The 27,042-nt window shown below is 43.8% G+C and overlaps 1 protein-coding gene across 2 annotated transcripts in view; it reads right to left on the bottom strand.

Annotated features, from left to right (window-relative positions):
- The window catches only part of si:ch211-45c16.2 (mitogen-activated protein kinase kinase kinase 13), a 96,002-nt gene that overhangs the window by 30,912 nt on the left and 38,048 nt on the right, over window positions 1–27,042 (bottom strand). For both annotated transcript variants that reach the window (XM_061880106.1, XM_061880107.1), the window contains 3 exons: window positions 3,227–3,924; window positions 1,101–1,284; window positions 829–1,020 (listed from right to left, as the gene is read on the bottom strand). In XM_061880106.1, the coding sequence (XP_061736090.1) occupies window positions 829–1,020; window positions 1,101–1,284; window positions 3,227–3,857 (1,007 nt within the window). In that variant the 5' untranslated portion in view covers window positions 3,858–3,924. The remainder of the gene's footprint in view (window positions 1–828; window positions 1,021–1,100; window positions 1,285–3,226; window positions 3,925–27,042) is intronic.

Genomic DNA, 27,042 nt, shown 5'->3' on the forward strand with positions numbered 1-27,042 from the left:
TTCAGTAATGCGGACGTTGTATCGATCCGTTGTGGTGAAGAAGGAGCTGAGCCGGAAGGCAAAGCTCTCAATTTACCGGTCGATCTACGTTCCCATCCTCACCTATGGTCATGAGCTTTGGGTCATGACCGAAAGGATAAGATCACGGGTACAAGCGGCCCAAATGAGTTTCCAGGTCTCTCCCTTAGAGATAGGGTGAGAAGCTCTGTCATCCGGGAGGAACTCAAAGTAAAGCCGCTGCTCCTCCACATCGAGAGGAGCCAGATGAGGTGGTTCGGGCATCTGGTCAGGATGCCACCCGAACGCCTCCCTAGGGAGGTGTTTAGGGCACGTCCAACCGGTAGGAGGCCACGGGGAAGACCCAGGACACGCTGGGAAGACTATGTCTCCCGGCTGGCCTGGGAACGCCTCGGGATCCCCCGGGAAGAGCTAGACGAAGTGGCTGGGGAGAGGGAAGTCTGGGTTTCTCTGCTTAGGCTGTTGCCCCCGCGACCCGACCTCGGATAAGCGGAAGATGATGGATGGATGGATGGATGATGGTTTTCCCGGGAGATTTTCGAGAAAGGCACTGAAATTCGTGAGTCTCCCGGAAAATTCTGGAGGGTTGGCAAGTATGCTGTAAATATGTATACTGTAGTACAAAATCTCTATTTAGCATCACCTTCTTTTAAATATTTGACTTCATATACATAAATGTGGTTCCAATTTCTTTGTTTATGAAAAAAAAAATACTCCGTAAATTCTACAAACAATGCCGTTCTTAGGTCCAAAAACTTGAGTGTGAGCCGCAGTCATGCATGACAGTACGAGCAGTCGGAGGAAACCCACTTGGGAGATTTGAGATCCCTGTGGATGATCTTGTGAAGGTGCAGGTAGTTCATGCCGCTGGCAATGCCCGAGGCCCAGTCCACCAGCAGCCTGGGGGTGACTTTCCGTCCTGCTCTCAGCACCTCATAGAGCTGGCCTTGGGCGCAGTACTCCATGATAATGCAGTAACACGGCGCCTGCGTGCATACACCCCTAAGTGAGATAGCACGCCAGAAACAGGTGAGCAGAGCGGCGCGTGCACGATGATGCAAAACAAGTGGTTGGAGACCTACTTGAAGCTGATGATATTAGGATGCTTGAGTTTCCGCAGGTGCTTGATGTCCGTCTCCTTCTGCTCGCGCACCTTTTTGATGGCTACTTCTTCAGAGCGGAATTTGCCGAGAAAGACGGCTCCCTGGGCGCCGCTACCCAGCCACTGCAACTCGGAGATTTCCTCAAATGGAACCTCCCACATGTCTGAAAACATGTAAAATGACAACTTAGATATGACACTTCCTGTATATAATGTACAGTATGCAGTGGGGCAAAAAAGTATTTTGTCAGCTACCGATTGTGCAAGTTCTCCCACTTAAAAAGATGACAGAGGTCTGTCATTTTCATCATAGGTACACTTCAACTGTGGGAGACAGAATGTGGGGAAAAAAATCCAGGAATTTTAAAGAATTTATTTGTAAATTATGGTGGAAAATAAGTATTTGGTCAACCATTCAAAGCTCTCACTGATGGAAGGAGGTTTTGGCTGAAAATCTCACGATACATGGCCCCATTCATTCTTTCCTTAACACGGATCAATCGTCCTGTCCCCTTAGCAGAAAAACAGCCCCAAAGCATGATGTTTCCACCCCCATGCTTCACAGTAGGTTTGGTGTTCTTGGGATGCAACTCAGTATTCTTCTTCCTCCAAACACGACGAGTTGAGTTTATACCAAAATGTTCTATTTTGGTTTCATCTGACCACATGACATTCTCCCAATCCTCTGCTGTATCATCCATGTATCCATTTTGGTAGAAACTCAAATTGATATACTCGATATATCGAGTTTATTGGTATAAACTCACCTCGATATACTCGATATATTGATATATACTCGATATATCGCCCAGCCCTACAGACAACAGTCACACACTAGGGCCGATTTTGTGTTTCCAATCAACCTATCGCTGCCCTATATGGGAATTTAATATATCTAACTGATAATTTAATGTGTTTTTTGCACAACTTTGTCTATGCTTTTATATCCATTTGTGTAATTGCATACACGGGGTGGTAATAGTTCATACGTCTCTGATGTGCACTTTAATGGCCTTGTGGTTAGTGTCCGCCCTGAGATCGGTAGGTCGTGAGTTCAAACCCCGGCCGAGTCATACCAAAGACTATAAAAATGGGACCCATTAACTCCCTGTTCGGCACTCAGCATCAAGGGTTGGAATTGGGGCTTTAAACACCAAACATGTATTCCTGAGCGCGGCCACCGCTGCTGCTCACTGCTCCCCTCACCCCCCAAGGGGTGGAACAAGGGGATGGGTCAAATGCAGAGGGTAATTTCACCACACTTAGTGTGTGTGTGACTATCAGTGGTACTTTAACTTTTTACTTTAATCACTCAATCAATCAATCAATGTTTATTTATATAGCCCCAAATCACAAATGTCTCAAAGGACTGCACAAATCATTACGACTACAACATCCTCGGAAGAACCCACAAAAGGGCAAGGAAAACTCACACCCAGTGGGCAGGGAGAATTCACATCCAGTGGGACGCCAGTGACAATGCTGACTATGAGAAACCTTGGAGAGGACCTCAGATGTGGGCAACCCCCCCCCCTCTAGGGGACCGAAAGCAATGGATATCGAGCGGGTCTAACATGATACTGTGAAAGTTCAATCCATAGTGGCTCCAACACAGCCGCGAGAGTTCAGTTCAAGCGGATCCAAGACAGCAGCGAGAGTCCCGTCCACAGGAAACCATCTCTGAGGAGACACTTCTTTAGTTACCCAGCATCACCTCTGAGCCTTGAATAAATATCCATAGCGTGTTGAAATGTGCGTACAACATCCATGAAGTTGGCCTGAGGCGCCGCAAATTTCAAAGTTCAGTTCACCTCAACTTTGCCGTGAAAAAGGGCGTAGGCCTGGTTTTTCTGCAAACGTACGTTTAATACATGAGGCCCCTGGTACTTAATGCATTGCAAATAAACCCCCCTGCCACTCCATGAGGCAATGTGGTATGTGGGTTAAAAAATGACTCTAGAAGAGACTGCCCGGATAATTTAGAACAGCAACTACAAAACCCAGTTCTGTCTGAGCGCACTTGCAGCGGGGCGAGTCCGCCTTCCTAATGGCCTCAATTTAAACCGACAAAACAGCACAGCCTTCTCTGGAAAACAATAAGCTCACCTTGTTGTTGGAGCTTGTATTCCGTGGAATACGACTTTCCTATGATGTTCCAGACTGGCCGGAGACAGCCGAACAGTCCCTCCAGGAAGCCGCCTGACCCGGGCCCCGCTCTGTGGAAGTGCAGCTTGATGTCATCGGGGTGATGACTGTGTCTTCCCTCGATGTTGTGGTCCATTTGACAGTCCCTGTCACCCGTCTGGTCCTCCATTCCGCTGCCGCAGCCCCCATGCTCGCAGGAGGCTGGTGACTGGGCTTCCTCCTGGTCCTGCTCCTGCAGCTGGAGCACACTGTTGTCAAAGTGGCCACCCTCACCCCGCGTAGAGTCAACGCTCAAAGCCGTGTTTTGGGGACTTAAGCCCCCGAGCACGGAGTCTTCGTCCTGGTTGGGCGGTTGTAGCGTCTGCTGGGGCACGGACAGGTGCGTCGGAGGCGCCAAGTCAGTAATTATCTGAGGGGGCAATATCGAAGGAGGGGGCGGAGGAGGCTGCGCTTGAGAGTTAGGTGCGTTTGATTTCTTCATGGAGTCCCCGACCACGCTGAGCTTAAGCTCCTCCTTTAGCTTGCCCACCAACATGCTGGGGCAGGAAGTCCATGAGAGCACCTCAGGTGAACTACCCATGGTGTCATGCATCAAAATGGGCTGCGTTCACTTGATGAGGAGTGGTCCTAACACACTGGCTCGAGGGAAGTTGAATCACCTGTAAAAAATGGACGAAGAAGAAACATTAACAAACTGATCTTGAAGACTAAGATCATTTAAAAACATTCACAGGACCAAATCAATTGTACTGGTCTCTTCCTACTTCTACAGTCTTCTCATTTCGCAAGATGGATCACATCATGGAGAAGTTTGCTGATAAGGAAGATTGAATTGAATTTGAGACTAAGAACAGACAAGCCATTGTTTTGTCTGTTCGCGAAAAACAAACATCCTAATCTATAGGGGTGTAACGGTACGTGTATTTGTATTGAACCCTTTCGGTACGGGGGTTTCGGTTCGGCACGCGGGCGTAACGAACGTGTTTAGAAGCAGAAGTCTTCACAAGCTGCTCTGCTTCCTGCCTCTGTGGCTCTGTCTCAGCAGCAAGCATTGTCCCGCCCACACAACCATCTGATTGGTTACATACAAAGCCAATCAGCAGTGCGTATTCAGAGCGATGTAACAGCCAATCAGCAGTGCGTATTCAGACTTCAGAGCGATGTAGTCAATGCTTTAGCGTCGAGCAGAGATATTCGTTTAGCAGGAGAGCAACGCACTCTACCCAAATTATACTAAACACTTCCCAGTCACAACTATTACAAACATCACTATGAGCCCGTTGACCTTCTATAACTTAAACTGCAGCTCAGCTAGCTCACAGTATAGGCTTGAGGTGAGGGCTAATTAGCTTTTAGCGTAACGTTAGCTCATTTTGCTGTGTGTGAGTGTGTGTGTGTGTGTTTTAGGGGCAGCAAAGCCCTGTCTGTCTGTTATTTCATTGAACTCCATTGTGTTTAGGGATGAATAGTCTCTCCTATTACAATTGTACTATTTTTCCAGCTATAGTTACATGAATCATTAGTAATGTAGCAGCCTAGTTTTGAATAGCAGGGTCCCTGCTTTCACATGTTGATAAAAATACAACATTTACATCATAAAAGTCAACTACAGGCTTCCCAAATGCTGCAATAAATTAAGCATGATGAGTTGACATTAAACAGTTTCAACGGAAACTGTTTCATTTTGTTTAATCAAAGCAACAACTTGAGGCAGTTTAATGTGGATTAACGTGGGCAGAATTATTATAGTGTTCCCAATGTTAAAAGGATAAAGCTATTGTTTACAAATTTGGTAAATAAATAACCCAAAAATGTATATTTTATTGTTTTCTTACTGTACCGAAAATGAACCGAACCGTGACCTCTAAACCGAGGTACGTACCGAACCGAAATTTTTGTGTACCGTTACACCCCTACTAATCTACGATTTGACTCCCTCGAATAGCCTTGACCAGGGGTGCCCATTACGTCGACCGCGAGCTACCAGTCGACCGCGGGGGGTGTGTCAGTCGATCTCCAGCCAGGCTTTTAAAAAAAATAGACCTAAAAATTAGTGATCATCAATCTTCACCAAGACGTCACTTAAATGACATTCACGGTACCGGAGGGTCTTGTGAGATGACGCTGGCTGCTGCAAGATCATTATTATGAAAATATGACCGAGAGGAAGGCGAGAAACACTTTTTATTTCAACAGACTCTCGCGCCGTACCTTCCGTCAAAACTCTAAAGGCCGACTGCACATTTCCTATCTTCACAATAAAAGCCCTGCTTCATGCTGCCTGCACTAACAAAATAAGAGCTTTCCGAGACTCTGTATTTAGAAGATAGGAAATGTGCAGTCGGCCTTTAGAGTTTTGACGGAAGGGACGGCGCGAAAGTCTGTTGAAATAAAAAGTGTTTCTCGCCTTCCTCTCCGTCATTTCTTCATAATAATGAACTGGCAGCAGCCAGCGTCATCTCACAAGACCCTCGGGTGCCGTGAATGTCAATCAAGCAAGCTACGGAATTTGCCGCCAATGTTTTTCTTGTAAAGTGTATGGAAGCTGGATGAATGAGATGCCAAAAAGCAACCACTTTCATGTGGTATTGTACAGAAAGGACAACTTTTTTTCTCCTCCTTTTTAAAATGTGGGCGTTATCATCATTACTGCCTGATTCCAATCAATGCAAGTCATCAGAATCAGGTAATACACCAACTTATATTCTTGTCTTTGTGAAAGAAAGACATCTATATGTGTTACACATGCTTGTATTATCATTAAACACATTTAACTTGTTTACAAAAATGTCTCTTTCATAAATAAATAAATATAAATGATATATATAAATGAGGTAGATCCCCTCGAGTTGGTCAATTGAAAAGTAGCTCGCCTTCAGAAAAAGTGTGGGCACCACTGGCCTTGACGCTAGGACCAGGCTGTTCTGAAAAACAGCCCCGAGGACACCTCAATGATGGACGCTTTTGACCTCTCTCCCTTCTTAACGACACCTGGAGTCAAACTTTTTCAGATCGGCCTTAGTCTACAAAAACATTACACCATCACACCCAAGACAATTGGGCCTCCCCTCCCTCACCCCGCGCCTTCACCATTGCTTGTTTTTCCCCTCGGGGCCTTCCAGGGCTTAAACCCCCCCTCCACACTCTGTGCAAGTTGTAGTGATTAAATGTAACGTGTTTATGTGTGCATTGCAAATGAGGTTTTTTTCCCTTTGACTCAGCCTGGACCCCCTCCCAAGGGTCCAGCCTTTGACTGATATTTTTTTACTCTTCCCCCATGGGTGTGAGTTTTCCTTGCCCTTACGTGGGCCTACCGAGGATGTCGTAGTGGTTTTTGTTGTGGTTTGTGCAGCCCTTTGAGACACTAGTGATTTAGGGCTATATAAGTAAACATTGATTGATTGATTTCCCAATATCACCTTTTTCCCACCTTTTTTAAGGAGCGTCGTAAAAATGGCTCGTCCGTTGGCGGTCCCGTCTTGTCTCCCTGTAACGTATGTCTGCTCTTTGTGGGACTGTGCCGAAAATGTACTTTTCAGTTCTTATGAGTCTTGTGCATGTTAAGAATTGACAATAAATCATTTCCATTTCCATTTATCTGGTATTGGAAGAGCTTACATCAATGATGATTATTTGCAACTACAGAGTTTAGCCATTACATGCCTGGACAAGGTCAAGTTAATAAATAAACATCAAATGAGATTCAAATCAGTGCAACAGACTGAACAGAAATAGCGTAATTTCTGGGAAATTTCCGGGAATAGTGCCTAAATCGTCATAGGCACAAACAGTCGGAGCTTTGGTATGAGGTCTGTGGAGTGTTATATCAGTATAGCGGGGATTAAAACTGCTACTGTGTATTAGAAAAGCTGAGAGCCAAACATCTGGCGCATCATCGTCTGAGCAAACACATCCACTCATTGTTACCAAGCAAGCTTTTTGCTACACTCAATTATTCTTAAGAAGAGACTATATATAGATACATATATATATATATATATATATATATATATATATATATATATATACCGTACATATACAGTACATACACACATTATATCATGTACATCCCCGAAACCCCCATCTCCCAAATTCGGAGGTCTCAAGGTTGGCAAGTATGGTCATAAGAATGCTGTAAAATCCTATCAAATGCTCTCTGTTGTTGTTCTGTGATTGAATTACTAGTGTTTATCACATAATTATGTATTTTGGGAGACCTTCAAGGAGTCATTTAGGGATCAGAAGCAAAAAGGGAATGCAGGTCTTCGAGTGAAAAACCAGGAAAAGGGGATCAAAGTCCAGCAGGAAGAGTGACGTGGCTGAAGGTTCATTTAAAAAAGAACAGTGTGGTCAGGAAGAGTTTAGACTTGAGTATATTTCCCATAAACAGCGCACCAGTAAACAGTAAACAACACACACATAAGTGAATGCAAGGCATACTTGGTCAACAGCCATACAGGTCACACTGAGGGTGATCGTATAAACAACTTTAAACACTGTTACAAATATGCGCCACACTGTGAGCCCACACCAAACAAGAAAGACGGACACATTTTGGGAGAACATCCGCACCGTAACACAACATAAACTCAACAGAATAAATACACAGACCCCCTTGCAGCACTAACCCATCACAGGACGCTACAATATACACCCCCGCAACCCCGAAACCCCCATCTCCCAAATTCGGAGGTCTCAAGGTTGGCAAGTATGGTCATAATAATGCTGTAAAATCCTATCAAATGCTCTCTGTTGTTGTTCTGTGATTGAATTACTAGTGTTTATCATATAATTATGTATTTTGGGAGACCTTCAAGGAGTCATTTAGGGATCAGAAGCAAAAAGGGAATGCGGGTCTTCGAGTGAAAAACCAGGAAAAGCAGATCAAAGTCCAGCAGGAAGAGTGACGTGGCTGAAGGTTCATTTAAAAAAGAACAGTGTGGTCAGGAAGAGTTTAGACTTCAGTATATTTCCCAGTAAACAGCGCACCAGTAAACAGTAAACAACACACACATAAGTGAATGCAAGGAATACTTGGTCAACAGCCATACAGGTCACACTGAGGGTGGCCGTATAAACAACTTTAAACACTGTTACAAATATGCGCCACACTGTGAGCCCACACCAAACAAGAATGACGGACACATTTCGGGAGAACATCCGCACCGTAACACGACATAAACTCAACAGAACAAATACACAGAACCCCTTGCAGCACTAACTCTTCCGGGATGCTACAATATACACCCCCGCAACCCCGAAACCCCCATCTCCCAAATTCGGAGGTCTCAAGGTTGGCAAGTATGGTCAAAATAATGCTGTAAAATCCTATCAAATGCTCTCTGTTGTTGTTCTGTGATTGAATTACTAGTGTTTATCATATAATTATGTATCTTGGGAGACCTTCAAGGAGTCATTTAGGGATCAGAAGCAAAAAGGGAATGCGGGTCTTCGAGTGAAAAACCAGGAAAAGGAGATCAAAGTCCAGCAGGAAGAGTGATGTGGCTGAAGGTTCATTTAAAAAAGAACAGTGAACCCACACCAAACAAGAATGACAAACACATTTCGGGTGAACATCCGCACGGTAACACAACAGAATAAATACCCAGAACCCCTTGCAGCACTAACTCTTCCGGGAAACTTCCCGCAAACTGACCAATAATTAATGTTTTATTCATGCATTTTCTCTTGCTACTTCAAGGCTTGAATGTTTGGTTCATTCATTATTGTTATTTTATTTTCAAATTTATAAATAGCCTGTGGAAAAAATTTGATATTTACCTCAGAAGATTGCAAATAGAAAAAAAGGCATAACATTTTTATTTAAATTTGATTTGATATGCCGTTGATATTTTTTTGAATTATTATTATTATTATTTGAAACTGGATTTTGCATGTCACTAAAGTTATATAAACCTTGCTTGTTCAATATTCAATGCAAAACTTGTTTGGGTCCCCATTAAAAGTGAAGTGAATTATATTTTATATAGCGCTTTTTCTCTAGTGACTCAAAGCGCTTTACATAGTGAAACCCAATATCTAAGTTACATTCAAACCAGTGTGGGTGGCACTGGAAGCAGGTGGGTGAAGTGTCTTGCCCAAGGACACAACGGCACTGACTAGGATGGCGGGAGCGGGAATCGAACCTGCAACCCTCAACTTGCTGGCACGGCCACTCTACCAACCGAGCTAAACCGGTTAATTTGTTCAACCGTGGCCCGCGGCTTTGTTCCGTTTCAAAGTTTATCCCACTCTGTATTTGAGTTTGACACCCCTGATTTAGGGACCAGAAGCAAAAAGGGAATGCGGGTCTTCGAGTGAGAAACCAGGAAAAGGAGATCAAAGTCCAGCAGGAAGAGCGACGTGGCTGAAGAGTTTAGACTTGAGTATACTTCCCAGTAAACAGCGCACCAACCGAGCTGACTAAAGATAACAACTTTGCCACTTTAATCCTCGATCTTTATTTGGACTCGATAAAAGTGTCTGGTCAATCTCAAACTGAGACTGTTCATTTGCCAAAGATGCTATTTCGATGTTTATGCGAAAGCAGCTACTGTATCGGCGTGCATCTCCTGGAGGGTAACTGGAGTGCTGTGAGAGTGCGGCGCCTGCCAAGACCTCATCTATAATGCACACTTGTCTCTCGGCAGCTTGCTGAGAGTGCAGTGGGAAGGAGAGAATACTCTCAGGTATCCAATAAATCACTCTCTTCCAAAGCAAAGACAATCGAGCCATGCGAGTAGAAGACCGTGTGGTAATTCCACCCCACCAATGATTCTCAGAGTCTTGACCTGGGACGCCATCAGTGGATGTGGTTAGCTGGAGAGAAACACGAACGCTAATACTGAAAACACCGTAACCCCTATGGGACAATTCAATTCTATCTTAGCTATGAACTAATAAGGCCTTTTTTAGGTTTTGCATTCATTTTTCCCGTTCCAACAAATGAAATCAACACCAACATCCGACACCAAGAGGAACGGGAAACAGACTCAGCCCATTAATCTCTAATGGAACATCTCCATGGATATAGAATTCCATAAATAATGTCTGTACCTGATCTGCAAGTGTTCATTTCCACAGCCTTGAACTGACTTTCCGAAAGGACAAACAAGAAACGCAGATTTCCGTTCGGGCTCCGGTACTCTGGAATGCCCTCCCGGTAACAGTTCGAGATGCTACCTCAGTAGAAGCATTTAAGTCTCACCTTAAAACTCATCTGTATACTCTAGCCTTTAAATAGACCTCCTTTTTAGACCAGTGGATCTGCCGCTTCTTTTCTTTCTCCTATGTCCCCCCCCTCCCTTGTGGAGGGGGTCCGGTCCGATGACCATGGATGAAGTACTGGCTGTCCAGAGTCGAGACCCAGGATGGACCGCTCGCCTGTGTATCGGTTGGGGACATCTCTACGCTGCTGATCCGCCTCCGCTTGAGATGGTTTCCTGTGGACGGGACTCTCGCTGCTGTCTTGGATCCGCTTTGAACTGAACTCTCGCGGCTGTGTTGGAGCCACTATGGATTGAACTTTCACAGTATCATGTTAGACCCGCTCGACATCCATTGCTTTCGGTCCCCTAGAAGGGGGGGGGTTGCCCACATCTGAGGTCCTCTCCAAGGTTTTCTCATAGTCAGCATTGTCACTGGCGTCCCACTGGATGTGAATTCTCCCTGCCCACTGGGTGTGAGTTTTCCTTGCCCTTTTGTGGGTTCTTCCGAGGATGTCGTAGTCGTAATGATTTGTGCAGTCCTTTGAGACATTTGTGATTTGGGGCTATATAAATAAACATTGATTGATTGATTGATTGATTGTTCCGCTGCTGTAACAAAAAAATGGGGAGAGACAATGCAGATTTTCTGCAGGAAAAATGGAGGGGGAAGAGTGGGAAATAGTCAGGGATGATCCTTTAATCCCCACCGTGCTCTGGAGACAAGCTTGTAGTTTACATACACAGATCCTATTCAGTCTTCGTCCTTCATACATTCTCAAAGCGCTTTTATTACAGCGGTCTAAGACAATCGAGGACCGTATATTTTTGGGTTTGGAGCATGGATGTGCACAGAATATCCATCCATCCATCCATCCATCCATCATCTTCCGCTTATCCGAGTTCGGGTCGCGGGGGCAACAGCCTAAGCAGGGAAACCCAGACTTCCCTCTCCCCAGCCACTTGGTCTAGCTCTTCCCGGGGGATCCCGAGGCGTTCCCAGGCCAGCCGGGAGACATAGTCTTCCCCACGTGTCCTGGGTCTTCCCCGTGGCCTCCTACTGGTTGGACGTGCCCTAAACACCTCCCTAGGGAGGCGTTCGGGTGGCATCCTGACCAGATGCCCGAACCACCTCATCTGGCTCCTCTCCATGTGGAGGAGCAGCGGCTTTACTTTGAGTTCCTCCCGGATGGCAGAGCTTCTCACCCTATCTCTAAGGGAGAGCCCCGCCACCCGGCGGAGGAAACTCATTTGGGCCGCTTGTACCCGTGATCTTATCCTTTCGGTCATGACCCAAAGCTCATGACCATAGGTGAGGATGGGAACGTAGATCGACCGGTAAATTGAGAGCTTTGCCTTCCGGCTCAGCTCCTTCTTCACCACAACGGATCGATACAACGCCCGCATTACTGAAGACGCCGCACCGATCCGCCTGTCGATCTCACGATCCACTCTTCCCTCACTGGTGAACAAGACTCCTAGGTACTTGAACTCCTCCACTTGGGGCAGGGTCTCCTCCCCAACCCGGAGATGGCATTTCACCCTTTTCCGGGCGAGAACCATGGACTCGGACTTGGAGGTGCTGATTCTCATTCCGGTCGCTTCACACTCGGCTGCGAACCGATCCAGCGAGAGCTGAAGATCCCGGTCAGATGAAGCCATCAGGACCACATCATCTGCAAAAAGCAGAGACCTAATCCTGCAGCCACCAAACCGGAACCCCTCAACGCCTTGACTGCGCCTAGAAATTCTGTCCATAAAAGTTATGAACAGAATCGGTGACAAAGGACAGCCTTGGCGGAGTCCAACCCTCACTGGAAATGTGTCCGACTTACTGCCGGCAATGCGGACCAAGTTCTGGCACTGATCATACAGGGAGTGGACCGCCACAATAAGACAGTCCGATACCCCATACTCTCTGAGCACTCCCCGCAGGACTTCCCGAGCACAGAATAACCCCAGCATATTGTCAGTAATGTGTGTGTTTGGATTCTGTCTGACAGGATCCAATAATCCCACGGCTAAAGAGTAATCATTAAGGAAGACCCTCTCGCACCACCCTACAAATATAAATAGCGTTTTCATATTATTGTGCTTTGATTGAAACACATTTCTGTAGCAAAAGAGACCCATTGAACATGCATTACATTTACTCTCCTATAAACAAACAGCAGCAGCATCTGCATCGCCGTCATCCTGCTCCTCATTCGGTGGAGCACTGGGTGCCAGAAGTGGGGAAACTTCCGTTAACTGACAGCTGCTGGACAACAATGAACCAATTTAGACCCTTATCTCATTTAAAGTTCGAGATGCCACCTCAGTAGAAGCATTTAAGTCTCACCTAAAACTTATTTGTATACTCTAGCCCAGGGGTGCCCACACTTTTTCTGCAGGCGAGCTACTTTTCAATTGACCAACTCGAGGGGATCTACCTCATTTATATATATCATTTATATTTATTTATTTATGAAAGAGACATTTTTGTAAACAAGTTAAATGTGTTTAATGATAATACAAGCATGTGTAACACATATAGATGTCTTTCTTTCACAAAGACAAGAATATAAGTTGGTGTATTACCTGATTCTGATGACTTGCATTGATTGGAATCAGACAGTAATGATGATAACGCCCACATTTTCAAATGGAGGAGAAAAAAAGTTGTCCTTTCTGTACAATACCACATGAAAGTGGTTGGTTTTTGGCATCTAATTCATCCAGCTTCCATACACTTTACAAGAAAAACATTGGCGGCAAATTCCGTAGCTTGCTTGATTGACATTCACGGCACCCGAGGGTCTTGTGAGATGACGCTGGCTGCTGCAAGATCATTATTATGAAAAAATGACAGAGAGGAAGGCGAGAAACACTTTTTATTTCAACAGACTTTCGCGCCGTCCCTTCCGTCAAAACTCTAAAGGCCGACTGCACATTTCCTATCTTCACAATAAAAGCCCTGCTTCATGCTGCCTGCGCTAACAAAATAAGAGCTTTCCGAGACTCTGCATTTAGTTAGCGCAGGCAGCATGAAGCAGGGCTTTTATTGTGAAGATAGGAAATGTGCAGTCGGCCTTTAGAGTTTTGACGGAAGGTACGGCGCGAGAGTCTGTTGAAATAAAAAGTGTTTCTCGCCTTCCTCTCGGTCATATTTTCATAATAATGATCTTGCAGCAGCCAGCGTCATCTCACAAGACCCTCCGGTACCGTGAATGTCATTTAAGTGACGTCTTGGTGAAGATTGATGATCACTCATTTTTAGGTCTATTTTTTTTAAAAGCCTGGCTGGAGATCGACTGACACACCCCCCGCGGTCGACTGGTAGCTCGCGATCGACGTAATAGGCACCCCTGCTCTAGCCTTTAAATAGACTCCCTTTTTAGACCAGTTGATCTGCCGTTTCTTTTCTTTTTCTCCTATGTCCCACTCTCCCTTGTGGAGGGGGTCCGGTCCGATCCGGTGGCAATGTACTGCTCGTCTGTGTATCGGCTGGGGACATCTCTGCGCTGCTGATCCGCCTCCGCTTGGGATGGTTTCCTGCTGGCTCCGCTGTGGACGGGACTCTCGCTGCTGTGTTGGATCCGCTTTGGACTGGACTCTCGCGACTGTGTTGGATCCATTATGGATTGAACTTTCACAGTATCATGTTAGACCCGCTCGACATCCATTGCTTTCCTCCTCTCCAAGGTTCTCATAGTCATCATTGTCACCGACGTCCCACTGGGTGTGAGTTTTCCTTGCCCTTATGTGGGCCTACCGAGGATGTCGTAGTGGTTTGTGTTGTGGTTTGTGCAGCCCTTTGAGACACTAGTGATTTAGGGCTATATAAGTAAACATTGATTGATTGACATTGCCATTTTAACACCGCATCCATCCGATTCTCAGGTTTTGTAAGCCTAAAACACTTGGAGCTTGCTGGGTTCTTCACTTATAGACTAGACTGGATAGTAGTGCCTTTATTTTTTGGGGTAGCTTATCCAAAATGGAATCTGGCTGTTTCCAAGAAAAAGCTTGTTAGAGAGAGAATAAAGAATGGATTGTTTGCATCTTACTTATAAGTGAACTGCACTTTAAAAGAAAATTGTCATAATGATTATGAGAATTTTTTTTTTTTTTTTAAATTGGGGATTTTAAAGATGTTAAAAAAGGCTTTGAAGTTGCAGGTAATGGGAGCCACTGTTGTAGCGTTCAATATATTATCGGCCGATGGATGCTTTAAAACAGGGGTCGGGAACCTTTTTGGCTGAGAGAGCCATGAAAGCTAAATATTTTAAAATGTATTTCCACGAGAGCCATATAATATTTTGGTAACACTTTTGTATGGAGAACACAGTCACCATTAATTAATTGCTTATTAACATGTACATTAGTAATGTATTGGCTCTTAATTAGTCATTATTAAGTACTTATTATACAGTGGGGCAAAAAAGTATTTAGTCAGCCAGCGATTGTGCAAGTTCTCACACTTAAAATGATGACAGAGGTCTGTAATTTTCATCATAGGTACACTTCAACTGTGAGAGACACAATGTGGAAAAAAAAAATCCAGGAATTCACATTGTAGGAATTTTTAAGAATTTATTTGTAAATGATGGTGGAAAATAAGTATTTGGTCAACCATTCAAAGCTCTCACTGATGGAAGGAGGTTTTGGCTCAAAATCTCACGATACATGGCCCCATTCATTCTTTCCTTAACACGGATCAATCGTCCTGTCCCCTTAGCAGAAAAACATGATGTTTCCACCCCCATGCTTCACAGTAGGTATGGTGTTCTTGGGATGCAACTCAGTATTCTTCTTCCTCCAAACACGACGAGTTGAGTTTACACCAAAATGGATACATGGATGATACAGCAGAGGATTGGGAGAATGTCATGTGGTCAGATGAAACCAAAATAGAAATTTTTGGCATAAACTCAACTCGTCGTGTTTGGAGGAAGAAGAATACTGAGTTGCGTAAATGACCGCCATAACCACAACACCAGGGGGAGCTCCACAAACCACATTAAACCCAGATTCCGATCTAACAAAGGTCTTAACTCATTCTCTTTCTATGCAACATCAATATAGAATGCACTCCCAACAGGTATAAAAGTGCATCTCTATATTCCTTCAAAAGCGCTCTAAAACACCACCTCCAGGCAACTTCAACACTTTACTAATACCCTCCTCCATTCACATCCCATCTTCCCAGATTGTAAATAACGTAATGTAAATAAAGTTTGTACTTGTTCTTATGCTATGTGAACTCACTATGTTCTCTGCTGGCTGTACATATCCTACTAAGTAAGACCTACACTGTTTCAATGTCCACATTTCTCTGTTGATGACTGAAGTACTGATATCAACCAAAGCTCCTCATCCCACCCCCCGGATTGTAAATAATGTAAATATTTCAATGTATATACTATGGCGGTATGGCTCGGTTGGTAGAGCGGCCGTGCCAGCAACTTGAGGGTTGCAGGTTCGATTCCCGCTTCCGCCATCCTAGTCACTGCCATTGTGTCCTTGGGCAAGACACTTTACCCACCTGCTCCCAGTGCCACCCACACTGGTTTAAATGTAACTTAGATATTGGGTTTCACTATGTAGAGCGATTTGAGTCACTAGAGAAAAGCGCTATATAAATATAATTCACTTCACTATGATAATTAACTTGTGTGATGACTGTATTATGCTGATAGTATATATTTGTACCATGAATTGATTAACGTGGACCCCGACTTAAACAAGTTGAAAAACTTATTGGGGTGTTACCATTTAGTGGTCAATTGTACGGAATATGTACTGTACTGTGCAATCTACTAATAAAAGTATCAATCAATCAATCAATGTACTTTTGTCATGAATTGCAGCACTTGCAAGTTTTCCTTGTCAGTGCAGACTGCAGCCTGATCAGAACACTAAAATGGCCGCATGTTGGTAAACAAAAAGTTACGAAACAGCGAGATCAAAAATGCTGCTGCATTCCTTTCTAGTTGATGGAGCAGACAAAATTAGAAGTGAGAAGACGTTCGCAGCAAATGCAGCGACATGAGAGCTGGCCAGTGCTGATTTGGTTGTCTGGACCTGGGCCCATTTCTAAATCAGCTTTACTCTCTCCGCCTTGGGCACAAGTCCAGCTGGAGGGACTTTGACGGCCCACTTTAGTTGGGGGAAAGTCATCGTCACATGTTTAAGAGGCAGTGTTCTCATTTCTCTACATGAATGCTACCATTTCTTCGGATTTTCTGTTTAAAAGCCCAAGACATTTAAGCTTGGAAAACGTTTGAACCAATCAATTAATGTTTATTTATGTAGCCCTAAATCACAAGTGTCTCAAAGGGCTGCACAAGCCACAATAACATCCTCTGTTCGGATCCCACATCAGGGCAAGGAAAATCTCACAACCCAGTGGGATGACAATGAGAAACCTTGGAGAGGACAGCAGATGTGGGTGACCCCACCTACACTCCCCTCTAGGGGAGACCGGTGCAATGGACGTCGAGTGGGTCTAGCATAATATTGTGAAAGTCCAGTCCATAGTGGATCTAGCATAATAGTGTGAGAGTCCAGTCCACAGTGGACCTAACATAATAGTGAGAGTCCAGTCCATAGTGGATCTAACATAATGCTGTGAGAGTCCAGTCCATAGTGGATCTAACATAATAGTGAGAGTCCAGTCCATAGTGGATCTAACATAATAGTGAGAGTCCAGTCCATAGTGGATCTAACATAATGCTGTGAGAGTCCAGTCCATAGTGGATCTAACGTAATAGTGAAAGTCCAGTCCATAGTGGATCTAACGTAATAGAGTGAGAGTCCAGTCCATAGTGGATCTAAGATAATAGTGTGAGAGTCCAGTCCATATTGGATCCAACGTAATAGTGAAAGTCCAGTCCATAGTGGATCTAACGTAATAGGGTGAGAGTCCAGTCCATAGTGGATCTAACATAATAGTGAAAGTCCAGTCCATAGTGGATCTAACATAATAGTGAGAGTCCAGTCCATTGTGGCTCTAACATAATAGTGTGGGAGTCTAGTCCATAGTGGATCTAACATAATAGTGTGGGAGTCTAGTCCATAGTGGATCTAACATAATAGTGTGAGAGTCCAGTCCATAGTGGATCCAACATAATAGTGTGAGAGTCCAGTCCATAGTGGATCTAACGTAATAGTGAAAGTCCAGTCCATAATGGATCTAACATAATAGTGAGAGTCCAGTCCATAGTGGATCTAACATAATAGTGAGAGTCCAGTCCATAGTGGATCTAACATAATAGTGAGAGTCCAGTCCATAGTGGATCTAACATAATAGTGAGAGTCCATTCCATAGTGGATCTAACATAATAGTGAGAGTCCAGTCCATAGTGGATCTAACATAATAGTGAGAGTCCAGTCCATAGTGGATCTAACATAATAGTGAGAGTCCAGTCCATAGTGGATCTAACATAATAGTGAGAGTCCATTCCATAGTGGATCTAACATAATAGTGAGAGTCCAGTCCATAGTGGATCTAACATAATAGTGAGAGTCCAGTCCATAGTGGATCTAACATAATAGTGAGAGTCCAGTCCATAGTGGATCTAACATAATAGTGAGAGTCCAGTCCATAATGGATCTAACATAATAGTGAGAGTCCAGTCCGTAGTGGATCTAACATAATAGTGAAAGTCCAGTCCATAGTGGATCTAACATAATAGTGAGAGTCCAGTCCATAATGGATCTAACATAATAGTGTCAGTCCATTCTACAAAGACACAAAAATAAATTGCTATTGCGACATCAAGTGAACATATGTAGAACAAAAGTTTATTTCTTTAAAAATTTTTGGCTCATTTTTATACTTGGCAAACTCATCCCACGGGCCGGATAAAACCTGTTTGCGGGCCTGATCCGGCCCCCGGGCTGTATGTTTGACACCCCTGCTATAAACCCTACGGCTTATAAAATGCTACGGTTAATTTATGACAGCCATAATAAAAAGTTTCCCCCACCAAAAAAATATGATAAGAAAGTGTTTTATTATATGCTCTGGCGCCATCTTTTGGACAAGTTTTCTCACTGCAGTGTCCTTCCATTTACCGGTTGTGCTTTTTTAAAATGTTTTACCGGACTGCCGTTCAGTCTTTTAGCCATCTATAGTGTTTCTACTCTTATGGATTCTATATTCATCACTCCAAGTAACGTTTGCAAGTTTTACAATATAACTAAAACAATTCATACTTACTAAACCGTCCGATGTGATGCCTGTAGGTGTTTTCATGCATATGTGTACATGCTATCGTAATGTAATGACACTAACGTCGTTAGCATTAGCTAATTGGCTACCACATTTAAGAGTGTCTGTGTTAGTATTATTAACTTATTAACTAGTTAAATAACTAACATTCGCTTAGTCTGCATGTGAAAACATTTGAACGATACATGGATTGTAATCCAGATCTAAGATGAACCCTTAAGAGGTCATCAATTACCTACTTTGGAGGTCCACAATACTGGTTGACCAGTCCAAGCACTCCTCATATTGTAAAGCACTGAGTTGTTTGCAGAAGAGCTGCAGCTATCGAATATTTTAGTAATTGAGTATTCTATCGAATATCCCAATCGATCAATCGAATAAATCATTGTTTTGCTTAATTGAGGTTTAGTTATACATGTTAAGATATGCCCTCAATTATTGCGTTTGGCCTAATTGTCTTTTATTTCCTAAAAGCCTGTTTTCATTATTGAAGGCTGACACGCACAGCTAAAATATGTCCATGGTTCATCAATGTGATTCCATCCATCCATCCATCTTCTTACGCGAACCAATAGAGTGAGAGCCGAAGATCCTGGCCAGATGAAGCCATCAGGACTACATCATCTGCAAAAAGCAGAGACCTAATCCTGCAGCCACCAAACCGGATCCGCTCAAAGCCTTGACTGTGCCTAGAAATTCTGTCCATAAAAGTTATGAACAGAATCTGTGACAAAGGGCAGGCTTGGCAGAGTCCAAACCTCACTTGAAACGTGTCCAAATTACTGAAGGCAATGCGGACCAAGCTCTGACACTGATCATAGAGGGAGCGGACCGCCACAATCAAATCCCATAGTCTCTGAGCACTCCCCACAGGACTTCCCGAAGGACACGGTCAAATGCCTTCTCCAAGTCCACAAAGCACATGTAGACTGGTTGGGCAAACTCCCATGCACCCTCAAGGACCCTGCCAAGAGTATAAAGCTGGTCCACAGTTCTACGACCAGGACGAAAACCACACTGTTCCTCCTGAATCCGAGGTTCGACTATCTGGCGTAGTCTCCTCTCCAGTACACCTGAATAGACCTTACCGGGAAGGCTGAGGAGTGTGATCCCAGGATAGTTGGAACACACCCTCCGGTCCCCCTTCTTAAAGAGAGGAACCACCACCCCGGTCTGCCAATCTAGAGGTACCACCCCTGATGTCCACGCGATGCTGCAGCGTCTTGTCAACCAAGACAGCCCAACAACATCGAGAGCCTTAAGGAACTCCGGGCGGATCGAGGAGCTTTTTAAATACCTCAGCAACCTCAGTCCCAGAAATAAGAGAGTCCACCAGAGATTCCCAGGGCACTGCTTCCTCATAGGAAGACGTGTTGGTAGGATTGAGGAGGTCTTTGAAGTACTCCCTCCACCGATCCACAACATCCGCAGTTGAGGTCAGCAGAACACCATCTGCACCATACACGGTGTTGACAGTGCACTGCTTCCCCTTCCTGAGGCGGCGGGTGGTGGTGGTCCAGAATCGCTTCGAAGCCGTCGGGAAGTCATACCGATGTCAACGCGATGCTGCAGAGTATCAATGAGAATATCAATGTGATTGACAAGCAATGAATCCCCAGTTGTACCTTGCCTCTCAGCAGCTGGTAGAGAAAATGGATGGATGAATTAGGACAAAGAGGCAGAAAGGGATGGAGGGTCCAAAAGGGAGAGCATGTATCAGAGAGGAGAAAGCAAATTAGGCGGACAGAAAAGGACGCAGTGAGGGAGATTCTGTTAAAGGGGAACATTATCACAATTTCAAAAGGGTTAAAAACAATAATAATCAGTTCCCAGTGGCTTGTTTTATTTTTCGAAGTTTTTTTCAAAATTTTACACCTCCCGGAATATCCTGAAAAACTGCTTCAAAGTTCCTGATTTTCACCATCGCTATATCCACCCGTCCATTTCCCTGTGACGTCATACAGTGCTGCCAATACAAACAACATGGCGGTTACCACAGCAAGATATAGCGACATTAGCTCGGATTCAGACTCGGATTTCAGCGGGTTAAGCGATTCAACAGATTACGCATGTATTGAAACGGATGGTCGGAGTATGGAGGCAGACAGCGAAAACGAAATTGAAGAAGAAATTGAAGCTATTGAGCGGATAGCTATTGACGCTATTCGGCCATAGCATGGGTGTACCTAATGAAGTGGCCCATAGCATGGCTGCCTTATTAGCATCGCCGGTAAAATGTGCGGACCAAACGATCAGGACTTTCGCATCTTGTGACACTGGAGCAACTTAAACCCGTCGATTGGTGAGTGTTTGTTTCGCATTAAATGTGGGTATCTAGTTTCAAATGTACATACAGCTAGCGTAAATAGCATGTTAGCGTCGATTAGACGGCAGTCATGCCGTGACCAAATATGTCTGATTAGCACATAAGTCAACAACATCAACAAAACTCACCTTTGTGATTTTGTTGACTTAATGGTTGCAAATGCATCTGCAGGTTATCCATACATCTCTGTGCCATGTCTGTCTTAGCATCGCCGGTCAAATGTGAAGACACTCTGGTGTATTCAATTTCTTGCCAGTGGTGCAACTTGAATCCCTCCCTGTTAGTGTTGTTACACCCTCCGACAACACACCGACGAGGCATGATGTCTCCAAGGTTCCAAAAAATAGTCGAAAAAACGGAAAATAACAGAGCTGAGACCCGTTGTTCGTAATGTGAAAATGAATATGGTGGGTGTGTTACCTCGGTGACGTCACTAAAAGACCGATAAACAGAAAGGCGTTTAATTTGCCAAAATTCACCCATTTAGAGTTCGGAAATCGGTTAAAAAAATACATGGTCTTTTTTCTGCACCATCAAGGTATATATTTGTAACCGGTGGTCTTTTCCTCTGCGTTGTGTGTTTTTTATGTAAGACGACCGACACCATGGGTTTCTCCACTGCTCTTTACTGATAACACAGAATACAATCGTCATCAAAACTTTTGTGCCATCGTCGAGCCCCGACACAAATATATAATAATGAACAAGAAATGAATTAAAGTTCTTAACAAGACATTTTCTGTCGTCGCATGAACGCCTACCTCTCCCGTTATCGTAGACAAAAAGGGAAGTTGGAGGGCGTGTCTAACGCATACAAAAAGACAGGTGTCACAGTAATTAATGCAGTAGGAGGGACAATGAGACAATGGTTCCACATTGACAAAACATCAAACAATATTCAGGTATTTACATGTAACTTACATATTGTGTGTAATTATAACAATAATAAAACATTAGAAAATAAAGTATTTACAAGACGTAATTGACCCTGTTACATATTGACGACTGCGTAGGTTTGGTGATAATACTACACGGTCTAGCTCCATCCTATCTTGCCGATTGTATTGTACCATATGTCCCGGCAAGAAATCTGCGTTCAAAGGACTCCGGCTTATTAGTGATTCCCAAAGCCCAAAAAAAGTCTGCGGGCTATAGAGCGTTTTCCGTTCGGGCTCCACTACTCTGGAATGCCCTCCCGGTAACAGTTCGAGATGCCACCTCAGTAGAAGCATTTAAGTCTCACCTTAAAACTCATTTGTATACTCTAGCCTTTAAGTAGACTCCCTTTTTAGACCAGTTGATCTGCCGTTTCTTTTCTTTTTCTCCTATGTCCCACTCTCCCCTGTGGAGGGGGTCCGGTCCGATCCGGTGGCCATGTACTGCTTTGCCTGTGTATCGGCTGGGGACATCTCTGCGCTGCTGATCCGCCTCCGCTTGGGATGGTTTCCTGCTGGCTCCGCTGTGAACGGGACTCTCGCTGCTGTGTTGGATCCGCTTTGCACTGGACTCTCGCGATTGTGTTGGATCCATTGTGGATTGAATTTTCACAGTATCATGTTAGACCCGCTCGACATCCATTGCTTTCCTCCTCTCTAAGGTTCTCATAGTCATTATTGTCACCGACGTCCCACTGGGTGTGAGTTTTCCTTGCCCTTATGTGGGCCTACCGAGGATGTCGTGGTGGTTTGTGCAGCCCTTTGAGACACTAGTGATTTAGGGCTATATAAGTAAACATTGATTGATTGATGATTGATAATGTTCCCCTTTAAGAGACAGAAGAAAGTATTAAGGGAAAAAAATTAACGAGAGTCAGAGGAGAATCAGAAACTGAAATGGCTGTTTGCAGCAAGTCACAGTACCCCGCACTGATGGGAAAGACACCAGAGAGCGACAACAAAGGACACAAGAGGAGCCGGCTCCATGTGAACAGTCTGCCCTGCACGGCCAGGAGACAGGAGCACATGCACTCCACACTGCGAGCCGAGCAGCTGCTGCCACAACAATTCCCCTTGTGCTCTTTTACTCCAGACAGCCTTCCTGGCCCGCCAACAACGAGGACCAAGGATGAGAGAGACAGACGCACAAAAAGTGCACGGAATGTCTCTAGCAGAACGAGCGTGTATGCTGCAACCAAAAATAAGTTGTACCTTGTGTTATCTTACATGACAACAGTTTTTTAGGAACACGAAAACGAGCTGGAGAGTGCAAGAAGCAGTACTGTTTCCACGGCACTCAGACGAAGGCCAAAAAATTTTTCTCCGGAAATGTATGGACGGTGTAGCCAGGAGTCATGGATGCATTGCATTGTGGGTAGGTGTTGTGTTGCGTTTGTGGTGTGTTGCAGGGCATATGTTCTCCAGAAATGTGTTTGGTGTGGGTTCACAGAGAGTGGCGCATATTATTAAGAGTGTTGAAGTTGTTTTATATCACAACCATTAGTGTGATCTGTATGGCTGTGGAACAAGACTCCTGGTTCACACACAGTAAAAGGAAAAATAAACTCTGCCGCTGGAAGGAAGGGTCGCTCGTGACGTCACAAATTTGACCCAGCGTAAAAGTGTGCGCTTATTAATTTGGTGAGCGAGTTTTGCCCGGCCATAATTCAAGGCAGGCGCATATTTCATGCCCGGTGGCTATTCAAGGAAATACGGTACTTCAAAATCAGTATATTCTCACTAGTCACTTCACTTTTCTTGTTAGAAAAAACAAATGAGACCTTTTTTCTCTCAATATGTTGGAAAATATTCATAAATTAAGGAAATGCTAGTGCCATTATCTTGACATAATGATATGCGCTCGGCATCATGATTTTATTTTTCATTTTTCATGCTTGAAGTAAGAAATTATTACTTTAAAAAAGTAGTTTTATGACACAGCTTTGCAACAATTGATATTCTGGCACTAAAACGGCCTTCTTTCATCTCCGTAATATCGCAAAAATTCGCTCCATTTTGTCCATTTTGGGGCGGCATAGCTCCGTTGGTAGAGTGGCCGTGCCAGCAACTTGAGGGTTGCAGGTTCAATTCCCGCTTCTGCCATCCTAGTCATTGCCGTTGTGTCCTTGGGCAAGACACTTTACCCACCTGCTCCCAGTGCCACCCACACTGGTTTAAAAAAATGTAACTTAGATATTGGGTTTCACTATGTAAAGCGCTTTGAGTCACTAGAGAAAAACGCTATATAAATATAATTCACTTCACTTCACTAAAGACGCCGAGATCATTATCCATGCGTTTGTTACGTCTCGCCTCGACTACTGTAACGTATTATTTTCGGGTCTCCCCATGTCTAGCATTAAAAGATTACAGTTGGTACAAAATGCGGCTGCTAGACTTTTGACAAGAACAAGAAAGTTTGATCACATTACGCCTGTACTGTATATACCTTTATATACATATATACATACATATATACCTATACTGTATATACCTTTATATACATATATACATACATATATACCTATACTGTATATACCTTTATATACATATATACATACATATATACCTATACTGTATATACCTTTATATACATATATACATACATATATACCTATACTGTATATACCTTTATATACATATATACATACATATATACCTATACTGTATATACCTTTATATACATATATACATACATATATACCTATACTGTATATACCTTTATATACATATATACATACATATATACCTATACTGTATATACCTTTATATACATATATACATACATATATACCTATACTGTATATACCTTTATATACATATATACATACATATATACCTATACTGTATATACCTTTATATACATATATACATACATATATACCTGTACTGGCTCACCTGCACTGGCTTCCTGTGCACTTAAGATGCGACTTTAAAGTTTTACTACTTACGTATAAAATACTACACGGTCTAGCTCCATCCTATCTTGCCGATTGTATTGTACCATATGTCCCGGCAAGAAATCTGCGTCCAAAAGACTCCGGCTTATTAGTGATTCCTAGAGCCCAAAAAAAGTCTGCGGGCTATAGAGCGTTTTCCGTTCGGGCTCCAGTACTCTGGAATGCCCTCCCGGTAACAGTTCGAGATGCTACCTCAGTAGAAGCATTTGAGTCTCACCTTAAAACTCATCTGTATACTCTAGCCTTTAAATAGACCTCCTTTTTAGACCAGTTGATCTGCCGCTTCTTTTCTTTCTCCTATGTCCCCCCCTCCCTTGTGGAGGGGGTCCGGTCCGATGACTATGGATGAAGTACTGGCTGTCCAGAGTCGAGACCCAGGATGGACTGCTCGCCTGTGTATCGGTTGGGGACATCTCTGCGCTGCTGATCCGCCTCCGCTTGAGATGGTTTCCTGTGGACGGGACTCTCGCTGCTGTCTTGGATCCGCTTTGAACTGAACTCTCGCGGCTGTGTTGGAGCCACTATGGATTGAACTTTCACAGTATCATGTTAGACCCGCTCGACATCCATTGCTTTCGGTCCCCTAGAGGGGGGGGGTTGCCCACATCTGAGGTCCTCTTCAAGGTTTCTCATAGTCAGCATTGTCACTGGCGTCCCACTGGATGTGAATTCTCCCTGCCCACTGGGTGTGAGTTTTCCTTGCCCTTTTGTGGGTTCTTCCGAGTATGTTGTAGTCGTAATGATTTGTGCAGTCCTTTGAGACATTTGTGATTTGGGGCTATATAAATAAACATTGATTGATTGATTGATTGATTGATAGTTTCAAGCATTTTTTGCTCAAAATAGGTCAGACTCATAACAGTGACGTGCGGTGAACTAAACACCAGGTGAGGCATGCATACTTTTTTTTCTTCTTTTTTTTTTTTAAAACTTAAATTCATATGTGCCGCTCGAGTCATTGTTGATTTAGGTTGCACATTAGAGAAACAGGGGGGACAAAGGGAGTTATTTGCTTTCATAAAAACGTTATCATAATGATATTATGATAGGATAAATAGTTCCAAAAAGTATTTGATAAAATTATTAAATACTTTTTGGTCCCATTTGCTTTTAACAAAATAAATCAAGTATTGTGAGTTTATCTTACCTTTCTGCATTTGTATCTGAAGCAGCAATAGCTATCCTCCATAAAAATGTACTTTGTATGATCGCATTCATTTTGTCTTGAAGTCCAGTTTAGAGAAGTATTTAATCTTGTCCCGGCAAGAAATCTGCGTTCAAAGGACTCCGGCTTATTAGTGATTCCCAAAGCCCAAAAAAAGTCTGCGGGCTATAGAGCTTTTTCCGTTCGGGCTCCAGTACTCTGGAATGCCCTCCCGGTAACAGTTCGAGATGCTACCTCAGTAGAAGCATTTAAGTCTCACCTTAAAACTCATTTGTATACTCTAACCTTTAAATAGACTCCCTTTTTAGACCAGTTGATCTGCCGTTTTTCTTTTTCTCCTATGTCCAACTCTCCCTTGTGGAGGGGGTCCGGTCCGGGTCCGGTCCGATCCGGTGGCCATGTACTGCTTGCTTGTGTATCGGCTGGGGACATCTCTGCGCTGCTGATCCGCCTCCGCTTGGGATGGTTTCCTGCTGGCTCCGCTGTGAACGGGACTCTCGCTGCTGTGTTGGATCCGCTTTGGACTGGACTTTCGCGACTGTGTTGGATCCATTGTGGATTGAACTTTCACAGTATCATGTTAGACCCGCTCGACATCCATTGCTTTCGTCCTCTCCAAGGTTCTCATAGTCATCATTGTCACCGACGTCCCACTGGGTGTGAGTTTTCCTTGCCCTTATGTGGGCCTACCGAGGATGTCGTAGTGGTTTGTGCAGCCCTTTGAGACACTAGTGATTTAGGGCTATATAAGTAAACATTGATTGATTGATTGAATCTTGGATGCAGTATATAATCCTCCATATTGGCAGAAACATTCATTTAATTTAATTTCATTCCAACAACGTAAACAATATTTTTGCATCTGACAAAAAACACCCACAAACACTGGCTTACTCTAATACAAATGTCATGTTTGTTATAAATACAGTTTTAAAAAAAGAAAACAAAAAAAGCTGGCTTCTGATGGA

Source organism: Nerophis ophidion, linkage group LG19 (genome assembly GCF_033978795.1).
Source record: "Nerophis ophidion isolate RoL-2023_Sa linkage group LG19, RoL_Noph_v1.0, whole genome shotgun sequence".
In the NCBI taxonomy this organism is placed as follows: domain Eukaryota; kingdom Metazoa; phylum Chordata; class Actinopteri; order Syngnathiformes; family Syngnathidae; genus Nerophis; species Nerophis ophidion.